Below are 20,016 nucleotides of genomic sequence, written 5' to 3'. Positions count from 1 at the left end.
TATGCCCCACAATATTTTCACGGACCGGCCTTTAAGGTGTCGCAGATAAATACAACAAAATAAAACTTGTACTGGTACCGAAAAAAACGAAGATATATTCATAACACACGTGAAAAGACCCAGGAAAACCGAGTTAACGATAAAAACAAGAACAAAATAACACTAAAAACCGATAAAAACCCTGAAAACCATACATTTCACACCCAAGCCTCAACTCTCGCAGCCCGGTACCAAACGACTCACGGACCGGTACCAGTCCGTGGCCCAGGGGTTGGGGACCGCTGGTATAGAGTGACACTATGAGGGGCAATAAGGGGGGATTTTCATATGCTATTGTGCTGAGCATGACATCACATATTTGTTTGTTGACTCCTGGTTTGGCCATCGCATCTTTTATTTTTAAAATGAAACATGGGTACCAAGGAGTGGATCTGACTAAGAAACAAAGGACACTGTAAGCTCATACATCCTGTTTTATGGGACCATACTTTACAAAATGAATGTCACGTTGTATTAAATAGGACTTTGCACTAATAATTGAAAGTACAAACTCATTAGGAAAGTATTTAATGAGGTCATTGCTCAAGGGAGCCAAAGGGTCATTTTTTTAAATGCACTTAATCTTTTTTCAGCTGTATTAGACTTCACTTTTCAGAGCTGCATCCATCTTTTATATACAGCCTTTCTACTGCTAACCTATGTCCTGTAAGATAAAACCTCAAATTAGGGCTGAAATGGATTATCTCATCTAACTTGATGTAAATCGAGTGGTCATGTCAACATTCACAGTTTCAAACCTGGAAACAAAGAGCAAATTCAATCACCTCAAACTTCTTCCTTTGCACACTATGTAATACATTACCCAGTTTCCTCCTTTGTCACAGCACCATTATAATTACTGGGCTGCTTTGTCACTTAATTAATTACACAAATAAATTCATTTTAGGGCAGTTGCTGAAATGAATGATGCTGCTGTCCTTCCTTTGCAGACACCCTCTACACATTACCTCATATTACCTCTTTGAAAGGTAAATGATGCATCAGTGAAACCGTTTATCTCCCAAATCAGATCTTCCGCATAGCAAAAATATAAGAGTTCCTCACAATGCAGCTCTATAAAAGCCTTTTTATGCAAACGTGACACTGACTAAGAAACTCATGGCAATATTTCCGTCACAAAACAATACAGCCTGTCAGATCTCTGCAGCACTTTTAAATAAACCTTAATGCATTTATTTTGGAGACTGAAAGTTTTGCTAATAAGATATTGTTAGCAAAACGCTTTATTTCTTTACATTTTTGCAGCCAGCACAATTTTGGCTTATGCACACCTACCTATGGTCTTGTTTATAGCTCCATCAGCTCCTCTTTGGAGAGTCGGGTTCATCCTCTGGCCTCAGCCGGTGAAAAAAGGTCAAGCAGCAGAATAGAACGGCAATAACCCTCCCAAATGGTACTATCACACAGACATGATTGATCAACTGAATTCCATGGCAGAGAAAAATGTGGGATTAAGTAGAGTATTATACGCACAATGAGTTGAGGCATGATGTTCATTTCAAGTTCATTTCAGCTCCCTCTTGCCACCAGAACAGGCAATCAATAGCGGCCTTGCATATCATATATCACCACTCTCCCACTGAGGGGAGAACATAATCTGCCGCAAATTTAGAATGACAGATTTGTAAGGGAGCTGAAGCTTTCTGGGATCCGGGGAAGAAGACCTACAGACACTGTCACTGCAGCCTGGAGAGGTGGCTGAGGGGGTGTGCGGGGGGTGGTTAAGAAGGGCTGGAGAAGAGAAAAAGAGAGGGCGCTATGGAAGGATGGTCTGTGAAGGTTTGAAAGCGTTGCACACAAGTAACAACGGGAGAGGCATCCTTCTCCCAACAGACGAGTAATCAGGTCAGGAGTCGGGAGAAAATTCCCGTGTTTGGAGAGCAGGATGATTGAACAAGAATGTACAATTTTATTCAGCCCCTTGTCCTCTGCTGCTGCTTTCAAATGGAACCACCCGCTCACTGAGAATGGAAGCAGTATTGAATTGTGAAAGGGAAATTGTGCTTTAAAAAAAAAGGCTGCTCTTGATTTCAGTAACATCGGTAGGGTTTTGGGTGGGGGGGTAGGAAAGAAGGAAGAAAAATGCACTGGCTGAAATGAAAAGGCACTATAATGGGCTTGCTGCTGCTTTCATTAGTACACATGCTTGCCACAACATGTATATATTTGCAAGTGACGGTAATCCATCAATTACCAGAGGGCTTTCAGATCATGATGGTGTTAATACTGTGGAATGTGTAATGTAGCCAGTGGCTCACCACAGCCATTAAGGTACAGAAAAACCTGCACTCCATTTCTCAGATCCCCCACAGAGAAGGTACAGGAAAAAAACATGAGAAGAATATAAAGTGCATAGCTTGAAGTAAAGGCCAGCTTCCCGGGGTCAGTGTCTCGAATGTTGCTCTTTCTTCTTGTAGATGGTTCAGATGGTTCTGGCCCAAACAGTGATTCTCAGGGTAGTGTGGAGAGTTTACGGAAACACCTGAGGGCAGATGCCTTCACACAGCAGCAGCTGGAAGCGTTGGACCGGGTCTTTGAACGCCCCTCGTACCCTGACGTCTTCTCTACGACGGAACATGTCAAACTAGAACAGGTTAGTGGCACCGAAACTCTCCATCTTTGCTTTTCCTTTCTTGCAGCACTGAAAACCGAGCATGCTAGTACTGAGTCAAACACAGAAAAAGCACCTCTGTCACATATATTCCCAAACCCTTTCCTGGAAATAAAAGCTAATTAAATAAATGTCTGAGATGGCAAAGCCTGGGATTACAGCCCCAGCATGTATAATGCTGGAGGTATCAGTAGGAAAACTCCCACATACTATTGATTTGGTGATGAAAAACACATTCTGTGTACTCCCTGTAATTGAGAATAACAGTAAAGCAACAGAAATTAATCAATACCTAGATTTTTTTTCTTCATTTTTGCCACACTATTCAACTGTTGTTTCTTGCCTTTGTTGTTTATTTTCCAATTCTATGACATATCTTAATGTGCAACGACTGACGCGGCCTCAAAAAGCTGCCTTTATTGTAACACATGCCCATGAAATAGTTGTATGAAACACTAGCCTCCACCTTTTTCCTGGTCCTGATATTAAAGCCACTCTGGCCATCCATCCTCATTTCGAAAAATTAAGAGGCATTTGGGAAACAGCCACCCCCCACGCCAAAATGACAGCCAGAACCCACCGCTTATTAAAAGCTCTGGGCTTATTACAATGGATAACCTTTATTTACTTTCATTATACTATTAAACAACAAGAGACTATTAATTTCTCCCACCGAACTACAAGTCGGACCCATAAAGCAAAAGCAGTCACCTAATTGAGTTCATTTTAATTTCTCTCCAATCGGGGCGAATTACGTAGGTGATAAATCAGTGGGACAGGCCTCACCTCCAGAAGAGGGCCTAATTTGCAGCTAATTACAAAACTGATTTCTACTGGAAGATCAATACCAAAATGAATTGGAAATGACTTGCAATCACAAAGAGCGTCAGGGAGAGTATTAAAAGGCAGAGGGAAAAGGGTTAGACTAGGAAAAGGGGGTGAGTAAGTAAGAAAAAAGAAAGGAGGCCAGGAACAGTCCAGAAAAATCACCTTTAATTTAATGCAATATTAATCAGAGTATTTTCCCTTTCATGGGTGCCTCATGGTTTTTTTTCTTTTTTCCTCTGGAAAATGTGTCCCTATTAGCCAGTGTCTGGGTTCTGTAGCGAGGCATTAAAAAGCCATTCTGGAGATGCAAAACTCAATGGATTCACCCCTCCCACACTTCTGCTAGCCATTTGGTCATCCTTTTCAGACCTATCTTTTCAGTTTTCCCCCTCCTGCCCTTTATCTGCATGATAAAACGTCTGTTTGGCGTCTGAAGCCTGCGAGAATAGAGGAAAACATCCGACATTGTGCCAGTGAACAGTTGTAGCAGACAATTAGAGTTTATCTGTGATAGTGGCAGACAAGAGCGGGGTCACAGGCGTCCTCCTGTGGGAGCGCGGCCCACTGAGCCTCGCACACTGCGCTTTGGACAAACATTGTCAACACTCAGACTCCGGAAGTCTCATCTCATTAAAAAAAATCTGCTAACATCTGCCATGGGGAACCTGGAAGAGTATTTTTTTACATTGAGAAAGTTTTTTATTTAATTAAAAAGTCAGGTCACCCAAATTACAAGTTAGAGTTCATTTTTTTGTTCGTTTGTTTTTTGATTCCATCCCAGTGCAATGAAGGTGAATGGGAGGCTTTTGTGTAGCACAGTGCCTGTACAGGCTTTGGTGTCAGTCGCTGACAATAAAAATGCTTCTATAAAATATGTGAGTTCTGCAGATAATTCAGTGCTATAATAATACACAGTAAAGAAAAGACGTGTTGCCATGAGTTTTTGATCAAAAGTCATGATTAATAAATATTTTCTACATCAAAAATCCTCACTTATTTATAATGATATTTTACTTTTACTTTACTTTTTTATTTAAATAATCTATTTTTTATCAATTTTAAACTTTATTTCATGTGGGGGTTTTTTGTTTGTCTTTTTAATTTTAATTTTTTCAAAATTAAAAGGAAAGTTTATTTTGAAAAAATATTATTTTTTAAAAGAAAAAAGAAATGAGGAAATCTATTTTTTTTTTAAATATTTGATAGATTAGCAATAATAATGAAAATCTTTAATGGCAAACCGCAGTGTTTTAACAAATTTTTCCTTTAAAAAAAAGTTACATCTCCATCAGTCTCTATTAAAAGGGTGGCTCCAGATGTGTTTACATTTCAAAATATCAGAAGGATTAAGGGTTTGTATCGTGCGTGATTTGGGTGAACTGGCCCTTTAAGCCAACATCTGAGCCCAAACAAAAAGAAAAGCCTCAACAGTTTTACGATAGCAAAACACACAAGCTGTACAAGTGATTGTATTCAGAGATAAGAGGTAATGAAATTTAAAGGTGGTTTAGACTCCAAATTAAAACAACAAAAACTCAAAAAAAAAAAAAAACCTGAATAGTGTTCCTTAAACGAGGCCACATGGTGTGTCTGTAACAAAGCAGAACTGCTTTCTCCCTTGGCTGATCAGGAGTAGCACTGCAGTCAAGCACAAAGGGCCAGCTGACACCTTGGCTTTTCACTCATCTCAAAATCCCACTTCCTCTCAGACAATACCAAAATACATTCATGATATGCTTGAACTGCCACCCTGCAGCATGAACACACACACACACACACACAATGCTCTCATACAAATTTATACTCACACAGGCCTGTGTGGAACGCTTAATGGAGGAGGAGAAAGGAGGATTTCCATAGGTATTGTTTGGTTGTGTAATGATTCAACTGTCCTTTTCCCAGGCTAATGAGTACTCGCTTCCTGCCCTGAATTCCAGCCTGGACGAAGGCAAACCCAGTTTATCCTCTAGCGCCAACCCAGACCTGGGCCCCAGCGTGTCGCAAAGCTACCCTGTAGGTAAGATCAAGTGCCATACAGTACGCCTTTATGCTGCTGAGCCACAGCTTCAGCTGAGGGGTTTTGAACAATGTAAAAGGACAAGAAAGTCAGAGCTAAACATGCCTGTGCAACTGACAAAGAGCAAAATGAAATATGTGACAATAAAGGCAAAGCAAAAAGTTAAGTGTGAAGACTTTTTTACCGTTTCACTCTGAGCTGAAAATGCGATAAAAAGCTTAGCAGCAGTCTTCCGTCTTGGTTTTTTTTTTTTCCTTTTTTTTTTTTTTGCTGAGCAAGCAGGGCGATAAGAGAGACTGGGAGGGGAGGGGAGCTGTTCAGTCACTACTGGACAAGGACCTTTGGGTGCCAGCACATCAGAACTATGACTGTGTATCAGAGCAAGGTCTCTGGGAGGGAAAAAAAAAGGCCACCATGCAGGACTGACTGCTTGTTGGCTGCTGCTGTGTTGCTCCTGCAATTTGTTCTCCAGGAGATAGTTTGTGTGTCTCAAAGCACGAGTAATGTGCCTCGGTAAATACGCTCTGGCATTTCTGCCGCCTAACTCTAACACTACGATCATTTATTTCACCCTCCTCTCTCTCTTTCTCTCTCTCTGCTTCTCCCTCCTAGTTGTCTCCTCTCCTTGTCACAGTTAATGACTGTCTGGTTAATTGAAATATTGTTTTGTTGTTGCAGTGTTATTACCAAGAAGAAGGTTAAGTTTACTGAAAGTTTACGATGACTGTCGGGGGCCTGAGATTAATATACAGAGCTTTTATTAAAATTCATATAATTATGCAGCAGCCATCAAAGGCAACGAGTTCTGCGCGGGGGGGGGGGGGGGGGGGGGGGGGGGGGAGACAGGGTGATTGAAAATTGCTGCAGCCCTCCTTCTCAAATGATAGCCAAGCAGTCTTATGAGAAAAGAAAGGGCCCTTCTCTCATTAATATGTGGGAGGTAGATTTCCCCCTGTAAGGCAGGCCTCCTGAGAAGAAAGGTGTGTGTTTGTCCTTTGTGCACTGATGGCCCCATAGAAACAGGCTTGTCTCTACAGGCGGCACCTGGGATATTTTAGATGGTCTCTGCAGAGAGGGTCTCCTTACTGCTTTACAGGTGCAAAGAGACATTAAGAGGAAGAAAGATGGGATTGTATGGATGGCTGTGTGTTCCAGTGTGTGTGTGTGTGTGTGTGTGTGTGTGTGTGTGTGTGTGTGTGTGTGTGTGTGTGTGTGTGTGTGTGTGTGTGTGTGTGTGTGGAAAGCACCTGACTCGACTTGATTTTGTATTAGTAAATAAGTTTTTTCTGCGCCCTTCCATGTTGGAAGATCTCAGGAATAAAGCGTACAGAGGTCAAACTAATGGAACAAACATGGCTCTGACTTCCACTTGGTAATTACTATTTGGTTAGTGGCTCTTCTGCTTGGTTTTCCCCCCAGTGCCTGCCTGTGTGATAATAGGTGATATTCAGGTGTGTGGTCTCTCTAATGGCTGAGTATTACAGTTTACTTGCCAGCGATAAGCTCACCAGAGGAATTTTAAGCCTTGCAAAAAGTGGCAAATTATCTGCAGTATTTAGGCTGAGATCCAATTTCAAATTAATTGTGTCTTTACGCGGGAAAGAACTGCAGATTATGTTCGTGCTTAAAAATGTGTTTTTGAACACCAATTAAAATGCCTGCAGTTATTGATCTTGTTGATTTTATGTCCTGGAATTTGCATAATCTATTAAAAATGAATGATTCATGAAGTGCTCATTGCCAGAGATCAGGATTCTCAGTGAACTGAAAGACTTCAGAGATAGAAATCTTTTGTGTCCTCTGCTTATCCTATTAAGGCTCAAAAGTACCTGCAAAGCAGGCTCAAATAAGAAAGGGATTTAAGGGCATTGTGCACATCATCGAAATTCAGAGGCAAGAAGCCACTTCCATTAAAACACTTTTTTTTTCTCCCTTTCCTCCACATTAATGCTGTATTACCTGCTAAATAGTCCCTCTTACCCCATAAAAACACCAAAGGGTTCCATGAATATGTGGATAGGACAATTGCATATTGTGAGGTAATTTCTATTGTTGATATGGGAAGTAATTTCTTTGATGAATTCCCTTCGAGAGATGGATTTCATCTCAAGTGCTTCTTATTCTTTTTCAGTCGAACTGCTTAAAATTCAAATAGTGTGAGCCGTGGGTGAATTTGTGAATAGCGGAGGGAGGAGTTCGGAACTTTTTTTGTGTGTATTTTGAGAAATAAATGGAGAGATGGTCTTGATACGGCCAATTGTCCACTATTTCTATAGAGCGTTTCTGTATTTCCTGAAATTAGCCAGAGCCCACCTGTTTTCTTGATGCTGCTTCAGACTTAAGAGCCCTCTTAAAATTCCCATGAGCGTTCAGTGGGAGTTTTACACATCTCTGCTCATTGGCCGCATACTGAAGACTCTTTAAACATATTCCCTGCTGGGCCTGTTAATGGAGGCCTCCAATGGCTTAAAGCCCCTGTGTCAATGACACCTCTCCTACTCAAGCAGCTGCTTCTGTACACCCCTTTTATACCTTCCTGCTATTAAACAAAACCTCATCCAGAGGTTAGCCACACTTTAGCTGAGCGAGTGCTCTCAGGGTGAACTACACAGAAAGCGTCAAGACCTGCCGTTGTCCAGTGAGCAGCGAGCAATGATCAGACAGTGAACCTGCCATCAGTGATGTGTGGCCTCGTGACAAATCGCTCCCGTGTCTTCCCACAGGGGAAAATGCGGGCTCCGAAATTAATGCTTATTTCATCTTCAGAAAAGCAAACTAACCTTTGAGCACACATTTGATAATGAATGACTTTCAGCCGGTGTTCGGGGAATTAAAGCAATTTGGCTCTCCAAACATTCTTTACTTAGTTGTAATTAATTAGGGTGCTGAGATTTTTTGGCTCGTGATAAATTGCCCCATTCTGTATATAGCCTAGAAAATGGAGGTCAAAGATTTTTGGTTGTTGTTGTAGCAAACATGAAGGTGTCCCTGTCATGGTAAATTTAATACTCTTGCAAGCAAAAGAGTAATTCACAAATGACTTTGTTCTTGTGCCAAATAACAAGAAGGTCACCCCGGTTTTCCCTTTGTGTTTTAAGAAATTGAGTAGTTGTTAGTGCATAATGTGTCTGGTTGTGGGTTCAGATAAAACCCACGGGTTTTATTGCTATAATAATATATGTTTTCAGTCACTCTGTGTACTTCAAAGTTTGCTTTTTTGGGGGGTTCAAATATGTTCACAAGAAATCCGCTATGTTTATGAAATATAACACAGTATTCCCAGCTCGAGCTGCTTCTCAAATGAAGACAGAAATCAACAGGCTTTTGTAACAGCGAACCAAAAAATCTTTGAATTGATTTTTGCAGCGAAAGAAAGGGGGAAAAAAAGAGGACAGGGGAAAATAAATAGCTCGATTTGCTGGCGTTCAATCTAAGGGGACTGTCAGAGGAAACAGACAATATAAAGAAAGCCATCTTTTAATGAGAATCTGGACACACATCTCTGTTGCAAAAACAACAAAGGCTAGGAAGCAGCTAATGAGGTTATCATTGCTGTACAGAGAGTTCTCCAAATCGGTGCCTCACTGAAAGAGGGTTTTAAAGGGGACATAAAGCAACAGTAACAGAGCTTCTGGCAGTCACTGCCAACTGCATCCTGGAATATACAAAAGCAGGATTCGGCACAGGCGGTTATCAGCGCAGAAGCTTGGCAAACATACCTTTAAAACACCTTTATTAACTGTTTTTTAATGGGTAAACCTTTCCTGTTTTGCATGTTAAAGTCCTTCTTTTATTCATTTATTCTAATCGCTTAGCAAAATTGACACTTTTTGGAGAGGAAATGAAGGCTGAAGTTTCCATGAGGGTTATGCTGAAAGTATTGTTTCACTGATCTGATTGACCTGATCAGTTTTAGGTCCAATATTGGTGAATTGACTAAACAAAATCAAATCCTTTTTTTTAAATTTGTTTAGTGATTTTGTTTTGTTTATTTTTTTCGATGTAGTTACACTTACTTCATGCAAATTTACTACCCCAATAATGTTCATTTCCAGTTTCAGTTGGACACATTTTTTTTAATTCAGAAATATACCAATAACATCCCAGATTGGAAGCAGCGTCACACGAGGAAAAATATAATGACTCCTTCATCCAAACTTTTAGTAAAATCAGCTTTCATAAAACTGAGTTATCTAGTCTTGCTTGGTTATTTAAAATATAAAGTGCCCGTCGATAACTACAGTACAGCCGTGACTTCATCCAGCATAAAAGAAGCCGAATTGAACTGCAGTATGCTATTATTTCTGAAGAAAATAAATTAAAACTGCAAGCAAAAACAGATCTTGTGGTGATTATATTTTTCAGAAGCTAATGGAGAGATTAGAGTATTTACTTTTATTAAACATATGAGGAAGCTGTAGCTGCTGCAATAATAATGAAGAAAAGATAGTGTCATTGTTTAGGGAGACAGCTAGACAATAGTTACCAGTGTCTACACACACACATGCACACACACACATACACAATGGCCTCAACCCTGCTGGACCCCCCACCTACAGTACTCCCACGGCTCCCTTTGACTTATGTGCACTGGCTTGTGGCTAACTAATTCTTATTATAAATGAAAGGTCCAGCATGACCTCACTCTTTTCTATAAAGCTCTTTAACTCTGCAGCCCTTGAGTTTCAGCGCTTTAAGCAGAAGATAAATCTCAGCAGACCCTCGTACAATACAACGATCAGTGTGGAGATTTGCAAACAATAGGGAACAGTTGTTGGACATAAGATTTAATCGTTTCTTTATCAGACAATTTGTGATCACAAATGAAAAAGTTCTTTTTTGGGGGGGAAAGTGTTTTTAGAGCAAATTCGCTTCACAAGTAAGTTGATATTTGCCTTTCATGTACTATTTTACAGCGTTGTGGTTTACATTGTACCTTTGAACAAACCTGTGAATAAATCTTTTTTCTGCTGAACAACAGAGTGGCAAATTTGTGTCATCGAGTGACAATTTCAGACAAAAAAAAAATGGTTTTTTTTAATTAATATTCGCATTTTAAGGGTTCAATTGATGATGGAGCTGAAAACCTTGATTAAGATTGGTATTTTTGTTTTGTTTTGGGGGTTTTGTTGTTTGTTTGTTTTTTGCAGTTAGAATTTCCACTGGTGTTCACAATAACAACACAAAAATGTATCATAACATTAATATTATACATAAGAGTCTTTTTCGGGAGTTAGCATGGATTATATGAGTTACAGTATATTTTAAGTAAAGCAGGCCAGCAGGTCAGCCTGGAGATGATTTTAATCACTGAATAAATACTGTTGTATACATCATATTCAAGTGCAGCACTGTAGTTGAGTGAGAAAACAATGAAAGCAGTGTCAGCTGCTGTTAATCCTTTGTATTGGTTCCTATTTTACCAAAAAACAAACAAAGAGAGCCTCAACTCTCCATGCACTCTTTGCGTTAAATAGAAGCCATTCAAAGCTTCCATGGCTTCTTTTACTCCTAACCCTCGTCCTCCTGGTCCTCTCTGGCAGATCTTGGCCTTGTGGGCCTGCCACCATGTTTCTGCCAGTTTTACCACCAACCTTTTCAGTCCCTGGCCCCCACATCCCTCGGCATAGCCAGTATTGCTGCCAGCTTGTAGTAGTGGTACATCATTAGCCAAAAGTATCATTCCCACATCCTCAAAATAAACAAATAATCTGTTTGTTCCATTATTCTTTTAATCCAGTATATATATGTTTTCTGTGTCTTATGCTTACTGGCAGTACTTTGTTGTTGTTGTTGTTGTTGTTTTATTCTATTATATAGTTATTGCTTTGCATATCCTCTTATTTTGTTAGAGGTACAGAGTCACAGACATTAAAAGTGAGACAAATCATGCATAGCGGCGCTGCAGAGTCAAAAACATTGTTTGAGGGAAAACAGCATTTACCAGTAAACACTTTTTGCCTCATAAGATGAAAAAGTAAACTTGGATTTGAATCTGGTGCCAGACTATAATTTTCTTTTCTTTTTTTTTTGTAACACCAACAACACGAACAACTGTTGTCCTCTGGTGTTACGGTGCATTTTATCCTGTACTTCCTCATTAAAGCTCCAGTGGGAAATGATTTTTCCCTTTGAGTCTAAGTGACCCTCACAGTTGACAATATAGCAGGGGCCTCTCTTACCCCAGCCACTGTGGTAAATGGAGTTACGTGCCGTAGTCCGAATGTCCCTGTGGCCAACGAGGACAGCCCAACCGTCACTCTCAATTACAGAGCTGAATATCTGCAGCCAGACGGGTGACGCTCTGCGGAGGGGCCTGCGTGCTCTGCCTTTACAGCCACTACAGAAAAGAGAGGAGACTTCTGGGGTTTACTAAAGGCTGCCATATTTAGACAAGTTTGAATTGTTTAATGAGGAGACATATATACGTGACTAGGATTCGGTTGATTGGAAGCAGCAGCTGTTAGTTTGTTTTTAGTTCACCTATTAGAGGCAGGCTGATGCTTTCTGGTAACTGAAATTTGGAGTTTTGTACTGACTGACTTGTGGTGATGGTGGTGAGTCATGACGTCCACAGAAACAGGGGGTAATGGTTGTTTTGTGTAATTGCACACTTGCATTTTTGAGGATGGGAGGCTGAAAGCAGAGGTGAAAGTGGCTAACCGCACTTGAGTTTGCTTTTACCAACCTTTATTTTGCAGGAACAGCTACTTATTTGCTCAGCAGATTCAGATTCTACATATTTTGTTTGATAATATCAGACTCTGAAAGCAGAAACTCAAGCAGAATATAAAAAAGTTCAGATTTTAAATTCTCCAAGCCTAAAAAAGAATACTTTGCTTCTTGCTTTAAAGATAGAAATGTTTCTTTTCACTCAAGTGTTAAGGATTCATTTGTAAGTTACAGCGTCACCAATCTTAAACAGAAGATTTTCTAGATCACACCTGAGTTTTCTTTCTGTTTGTTTTGTTTTCTCTCTGCAGGTCGGGATATGGCCAACACAACCTTACCTGGGTATCCCCCTCACGTTCCCCCTACAGGCCAGGGCAGCTACCCAACCTCCACACTCGCTGGAATGGTTCCTGGTAAGAGATGAAGTGTTTTATATTTTCATTAGGGGTTATTTAACAGTTGGCGTTTCCCTCAAAACATTTGTAGAAGATGTATAATATTTAAATGAATATTGACCTGTAGAATAAGGGATTCACATATTCTTATATTATGTGTGCATATGATTGGATCAGACAAGCTGAGTAGGTGATCAAAGAAAGGGTAGAGCATGGTCAAACTCTCTTTCTTCTCATCTTCCCGGTTCTGTTGGCTCATCATCTCCTCTGGTGGCCGTTCTCAGCGGCCTCGATAAACAGCACCAGCAGCCCTCCCCAGCCTCTGAGCTCCAGAGCATATCCTTTACTCTCCTCTACTTAACCTGCAGTTCAGGTTCACAGCAAACAGTTAAGGGTCAAAAGGCAGAGGCATGAGAGCCCGGTAAATATTCAAATCATTGTCTCTCTGAGGAGGTCAGGTTTGTGTTTCACTGCCAGGAACAGGGCAAAGATGCAGTTTTGGTGCAGGGCTTTATACGCTTCTCCAGCTCCAGCATCGAGGCACACGTTTTCAGCAAAGCACAGCCAGCATTTTGCTTTGACGTGATTAAACCACATGGACAAGGAAATCAGTCAAGTGTGCATTGTGTTAGCATATCATTTACCAATCAGGCACCCCATCACAGACTCTGGCTGTTCCTTTTTCTTCCATTATAAAATGACATTTTTTAGTATATTCTCAGCCAAGGAGGTTGCATTTATTTTCCATTTGTTGTTGTTTTGTGATTTGAAGGTAGACTAAAAAGGAGCATTTCATAAAACCTAGTGGTAACTTAGTCCTCAAAGCACTAAACAAATGCTTTTGTAAAGGGTAAGGGTATTTCTTAAAGGGTAGGTACACCCAAATTACATCGCATCATCCATATCTAGCCCTGCTTTAATGTTTGTGGTATTCTTAGAACTGAATGGCTTACATGTAATGCTATGTTGCTAGATTATTTATTATTTATTTATAAATTATTTATTATATTATTTAGCACATTATTTTTAAAATAGTAGTTTATTTTTGAAAATATTGAAAATATAGAGACAATAAAAATACATATATTGTATACATTTTTCCATATTCTTCTTCAAAAGCTTGATGCCATAATAGCCAAAGCAGCAGTAAAAACAAAGGGTGATGTGGGAGCCCTGGGCGATAGCGCAGCCCAGATTTACTTTTTTGATTTCAGCTAATAAAACTGTTAAATCATGTGGGTGGAAAAGAGACAAGTCAAACATACTTTTACTTTCCATTTGTTCCTATGTGGCACCAAGCAAAAGATGAGGACCTTAATCCCATGGCTTGTGGTTTTGTGTTACAACTGATTCATCCTATACACAACCACTAAGATTTAGTGACAGGCACAAAACACTGTTAAAGCAAAGCCATTTCTCACCAGCTCCATATAAAATCTGGCCTTTATTATCTCGTAAAAGAAAGAAACGTGTTGAACCAGCAGCAGTGCTCACTGACATGCTCCAAGGTACTTCTGTTGCAAGAAACATCAGAGTTTAGACCAGAGGGCTTTGAGACTGGAGATGTTAAAACTCCTCCAAGAAAGGCTGCAGGATTTATTGCAGCATATCAAAAACGTATGCATGAAACTGTTTATTACCACTCTGTATTTATTAGACTGCTTTGGAATATACTGGAGGAAGAAGAATGGGTTGATATCCATAAATGGGACAGGGAAAAGCCGCCTTCAGTGTCACATCCTGTATTGTTCAGTGTTGCATAACTTAAGTGAAATGAAAAAGAAATAAATTACTTGCTTGACTGGTCTCACATCGATGACTATCATTTCCACCCACAAATTGCATCCTGTTTTGAATGACGAGAAATAACTGCATGTGAAGGGGGTAATGGTTTGATGCATTGAAATGCTAATTGATTTGTTGTTTTTGTTTTGCAGGGAGTGAGTTTTCGGGGAACCCCTACAGTCATCCACAGTACACAACCTACAATGAAGCCTGGCGATTCAGCAACCCAGCATTACTAAGTGAGTAGCGAGTGAGAAACTTGATGAGAATGATTAATTGACCATTTACTAGATCAGCGATAGTCCAGTTGTAGCCTTGCAGACATGGAAGTCTTAGGATATTTATACATCCCAAAGCATTACAGCTGGAGCGCTAACAAGAGCAATACTTTCTTTTTAGTGCTTTAGTGCATTTGAGGTGGTGATTTGTGTTTTATTTAAGCACCACCTGTAATAAAATAGATATGTATTGCAAGTGTTATTTTGTATTATCTTGCCCAAGTAAAGCTTGAGCTAATCCTTAAAACTGACCTACTATTTTCTGTCATTTCTACATTATTCCAATGACGGATTCTTATATGTTTCCAATAACAAGGTTAGAGTATGTTTAATAGCTCAGACTACACTGCTCTAAATCCTGAGTTTAAGGCAGTTTTGGATATGTACAACCAGGATATTCCTAATATGATGATCCTGTCCCTGGTTGTCAACACACGAGCCCCACCCACCTGCTCTTCAAACCTTCTGTTTGCAAGTTGCAGCCAATCAGGAGACAGCTGTCTTATCGGGATGGTGGTCTTAAAGGGACAGGAGTTAAAAATCTTGTTTCAGACTGTAGATGAATTAAGGCCCAGTAGCAGAGAAATAAAGACTAATTTGAACAGAGAATCATGCAAAACTACTCTAGTAGAGTACAATAATAGAAATTAAAGAGCTAGAAATGAGCACAATAGGTCCCCTTGAACATCCTTCTACGATCCTAAATGTTAAAGTGTTATATTTGAAAAATTATGTTAGGACAACAGTTGAGTAATCATTTTGCTGATATTGCTATACTAAAAACAAAAAAAATTCTTCCTGTCATGTCTTCTACATCCAATAGGTGACCTTTTGTCTGTGACATGTAGCTTTAGTGGGTCTCTTTTTTGATTACAGCATTTGCAGATTCAAATTTAAATCAAATTAAAGATTTAGAAAGCATAAAAAATGTGAAATGCATAAGATGCAACCTTTCTTAGTTGTTTATAGCTAGTTAAGTAAACAACATTTAAGTAAACTTTAAAGGAAAATCCTAATTTTGCTGGTCTAACATCAAGGATTGATGCAAAAGTTTCAGTATGGAAACATTGGCAGGTGGTAAAAACAATAAATGTGGGGGACAGGTCTTAGTAAATGGTTAGTGTGATGTGACTTGAATGATGAAACCTATTATTACACATTATAATATGAATATTAACATATTTGGTAAATGGCAGTGAAAACTGTATTTGTTGTTTCAAATGGTTCGTTCTTCTGTTAACTTTCAGGTTCCCCTTATTATTATAGTGCCGCATCGAGAGGCTCCGCCCCTCCCACTGCTGCCACTGCCTATGACCGTCACTAGTTACCATGGAAACCAAATCAACCTGCAGGACCATGGCCTCAGCCTCCATATTGCCCCGGTGTGAGCGGCATGGTCCACTGGACACTGAGCAACTGCGCATAAAATATTCCTGGCTCACACAAAAAGAAACTAAACGGTTTTTGGGATTTGTGACAACTTCAGTCCTCTCTCATCACAGCTTTGTTGGACCATCAAAGCCAAACTTAATCTCCAAGACATCATCACGGACAGGGAAAGTTGCTACACACATGATAAAACTTGTGGCTAAATGCAGTGATTTAACAAATAAAATAAAAGGAAAAAGACTCTAAAAAAGAAAAGAAAAGTCAAGAATTCTTTCCCCCTTTAGCAGTACCACAGTTTCATCCCATCATGGATCAATACTGTACATTCCTTTTTCTTGATGGCTCTCAGCAGGGACACTGTCCAGAGCTTAAAATGTAGCAGCAGCCTTTTTTCCCCACTTTTCCAATTTGTCTCCCTCTCGATTCAAACGGCAGTGCAGAGAGATCAGAGGAGATTAGCAGCAACACGTGCAGGCTGTGGCAGCCTAATGTTGATTTTATCCATTTGAACAGTCACCGACTGAACATCCAGCATGAGTAAATCGATCGCTTTTGATGCCATGAGAAGATTAGGATATGTTCTCTGTGATACACAATCAAGATGTAAAAATGAAAATGAAATAAATAAAGAAACATCCGTTTGAAAATAGATGGAGCCATGACTATATAGCACCATGGCCCGCTATTTGCAAGACTTCGAGAAACTAGTAAATATATTCTTAAAATGATTTTTTTATTTCATTTTTATAATTCGTAATGACTCAACTGCAGACTGCTTGGCTAGTGTTTCACTATGTCTTATTTGTCAGGATTCAAGAGGTCATCAGGCAAAACTTTTGTTGTGGTTTTTTTTTTGTTGTTAATTTTGCACTATTTTGGAGGTTTGCAACACTGGAGCGTTATTATGCAGAAAACTGACATGCATCTTTGCTTTATTTCACAAAACCGGCTGTAAGTCCAAAAGGCACTTACAGTTAATCTTGTATTTCAAGGCCCATCATGTCACTGCCTTGGCGTGCACTATACTATGTTCTCACAGCTTACATTTCTATTTAAGTTGATTAAGTCTTTGGCATTCAACCACAAAAAAAGGATATAACAGCCATCCCAAGTAAAAACACTATCATCATTTGTCTAGTCTGATAACGGAAGCGTTCAGATTCACGCTGATAAGATGATTCTGATGACTCCAATAAAATCAAAAAGCAGGGCGACGTTTTCAGCTAAATGCCTTAAACATGCTCCTTCCTAACTTTAGCCCCCTCCTCCCCCTCCAACATGTTTCAGGCCAAGTCATTTGTTTGAATCAAGCTGGAATGATGGTTTCTTCATCTGTCAAGTGAATGTATTTGCATTTGCCAAAGACTTAGTTCTCATTAATGTTTATTTACAGGCCGCCTATATGCATCACGAGAGCAGTATTATTGTTATTATTGTTATTATTATTAGGAAAAAAACCCGCATTGTTCATGAGGAAAAGTATATGTATAAATTCTATGCAGTGCAGAGATGGTCATCATATGCATATTCAGCTGTAAACCTAAAGGTAGGTGGAGTTTATTTAATGTTATGTTATTTACAAATTGTTCATTTTGTAGAAGCATTCTTTGTGTGTGATGTGAAGACACTTCTCTGTAAATACAGTAAGAAAAAATGTCTTTCATGTTCATGGGTATTATCACTTTCATTATGCTGATATCACTTGTACAATAATAAAAGTGTCTGAAATCTTTTACGCAAAAGGACCTGCGGGTTGTCTCGTATAATCATTGCATTTACACATAAAGACAAAAGACAAAAAATTGACTGGTTAGATCTTCTTAAATGGGAGGATTTCATATTTTTCTATTTTTTATCACTTCACGCAAAAAAGAAAATCATGTTTGAAAGTTTTTCACTGTTTGTTTTTATATTTGTGCATTTACTAGAACAAAACAAAGTGATTAAAATCCTCATTTGTACAAGCTAAATTTAATGAAAAATGACAAGATCATTTTAAATTTATTTGATACATTTCAAAAGTAAGCAATTAAGTATAGCTTCTCTTTACTTAATTATTTTAGGGCTGCATTTCAGTCCATTCATATAAATTTTGTGAAATTATGGTCAACGTCTAAGTCAAAGTCAAAGTCAGCTTTATTGTCAATTCTGCATGTACATAAACAGGATCAAAATGACAATCAAAATTACCCCTGACCCCTGGTGTGCAACTACAATAAAGTATAACAAATAAAATAAAATAGAAAGCTATAAGAATAAGGCATACAGATGTGAAAATAAATATGAAGTATCAAATAGACTATACCTAATTACTATCTATCTACAAAAATATAAGTTGTACAAGAATCCTTAAAGCTCTATATACTATTGCAGTTCTTTGTTAAAATTATAACATATATATGTAAATATATATGTATATGATGAATTATTAAAAAGGTCTATGAGACTGAATGTATAGATAAATTTAATCTACCATTATATACAGGTGTCCCAAAACATATTAAGTAAGTAAAGTTGAATTCAAAGTTGGTAAACTCCAACGTTTTTTATAGAAATACTGAAAAAAGCCATGAAATAAGAAAAAGAAAACTGAATATATTTATGAGTGTTTAAACATTATGTATTGTCAGACTCACTGTCAAAGTGTGTTTATTTGCAGCTAATTTTACCCCTTTATTAAATTCAAAATCACAATATATCAAAAGTTGAAATTGAGAAATTTTATTACTTACGAAAAAATAATTCATTTTAAGTCTGTAGTTGACCACACAAAGAAGTAAACATATAGGAGCATGAGATCATTTAGGATGCAGGCAGAATGATATGGCAAATAAATATTTAAAAATCTAAATCATGAATGTTTGATTAACAGGAAAGGAAAGGAACACAAACAATGTGCAGAATATATGAGAAATCCACAATAATACTGAATGATATATGCAGGTTTAGGACCAACATGTGCTGCTCTATACACACAAGGACTTTCGTCAGAGAAAGCCTTTCTCAATTCAGGATAACAATTCCAAGCATGTTGCATGTGCAACAGCATGACTGCTCGGCAGAAAGGTGGATGACTGGTCTTCCTGCTATCCGAACGAGTCATCCATTAAAAACATTTGTCACATTATGAGACAAAATATAGAGCACGGACATCTAGAACCTTGAGATGCAAAATGAGGAAACATTTCGCTTTCAAAACTGCAGCAACTGGTCCCCTCAGTGGCTAAACAGAGGAGTTATGATAATACAGTAGGCACATTACCAAATATGTTTTTCCCACATTTAGAGGATGCAAAAACTTTTGCGCAGCTTGTTTTTATTCATTTTTGTATCCAACTTCACATTTTAGCAGGAAGGTTTGAGAGGATTCACAACACTGATCCTGGCTTGATGTCTTCTGATGTAGTCTGATGGATTGTTTTTATCTGGAAGGTCACAGGGGTGCATTATTTTGCTGTATAATGCCAAAGCCATTACACAAACCACCATATTCTTAAGTCAGGGAGGGGCGGCCATCTGTGTGACCCTGAATGATTGTACTCACCTGTATCAAGTGAGAACTTTGAAGAAGGTGCCGCCCTTTCTGGCTGATCCTAGCCACACTCATTAAAGGAGTTTAAATTACATCCATTTGCCTGCAGATACTCTATGCCACATATATGCTTTAAACGGTGTTGTGAAAAAGTTTTTGCCCCTTCCTGTTTTGCATATTTGTCCCACATACATGTTTCAGATCGTCATAAAAATGCAATATTAGACAAAGATAACCCGAGTAAACACAAAATGACATTTTTAAATGATGATTTTATTGATTCGGGGAGTTATCTAAACTTACCTGGTCCTATGTGAAAAGTAATTGTCCCTCTTGTTAAATCATGAATTGACTGTGATTAACCACATTTTTTGGAAAGCTGAGTTCAGTTTCACTAAACACACTCAAGCCTGATTACTGGCAGACCTGTTGAATCAAGAAATCACTTA

The 20,016-nt window shown here is 38.8% G+C and overlaps 1 protein-coding gene across 4 annotated transcripts in view; it reads left to right on the top strand.

The window, feature by feature from the left end:
- The window catches only part of pax2b (paired box 2b), a 29,809-nt gene extending 12,037 nt beyond the window's left edge, over window positions 1–17,772 (top strand). For 3 of the 4 annotated variants that reach the window (XM_080872559.1, XM_080872558.1, XM_080872557.1), the window contains exons 6-10: window positions 2,478–2,653; window positions 5,402–5,516; window positions 12,500–12,601; window positions 14,521–14,607; window positions 15,913–17,772. In XM_080872559.1, the coding sequence (XP_080728685.1) occupies window positions 2,478–2,653; window positions 5,402–5,516; window positions 12,500–12,601; window positions 14,521–14,607; window positions 15,913–16,034 (602 nt within the window). In that variant the 3' untranslated portion in view covers window positions 16,035–17,772. Of the gene's footprint in view, window positions 1–2,477; window positions 2,654–5,401; window positions 5,517–12,499; window positions 12,602–14,520; window positions 14,608–15,893 lie in introns of all 4 variants that reach the window. The other variant, XM_080872560.1, reaches the window with a different exon arrangement.
- Window positions 17,773–20,016: the final 2,244 nt, after the last annotated feature.

The sequence above is a fragment of the Rhamphochromis sp. 'chilingali' genome, assembly GCF_963969265.1.
Source record: "Rhamphochromis sp. 'chilingali' genome assembly, chromosome: 22".
Taxonomy (NCBI): Eukaryota; Metazoa; Chordata; class Actinopteri; order Cichliformes; family Cichlidae; genus Rhamphochromis; species Rhamphochromis sp. 'chilingali'.
The sequence above is the reverse complement of the archived record's forward strand: the minus strand, read 5'-3'. Positions and strand labels throughout refer to the sequence as shown.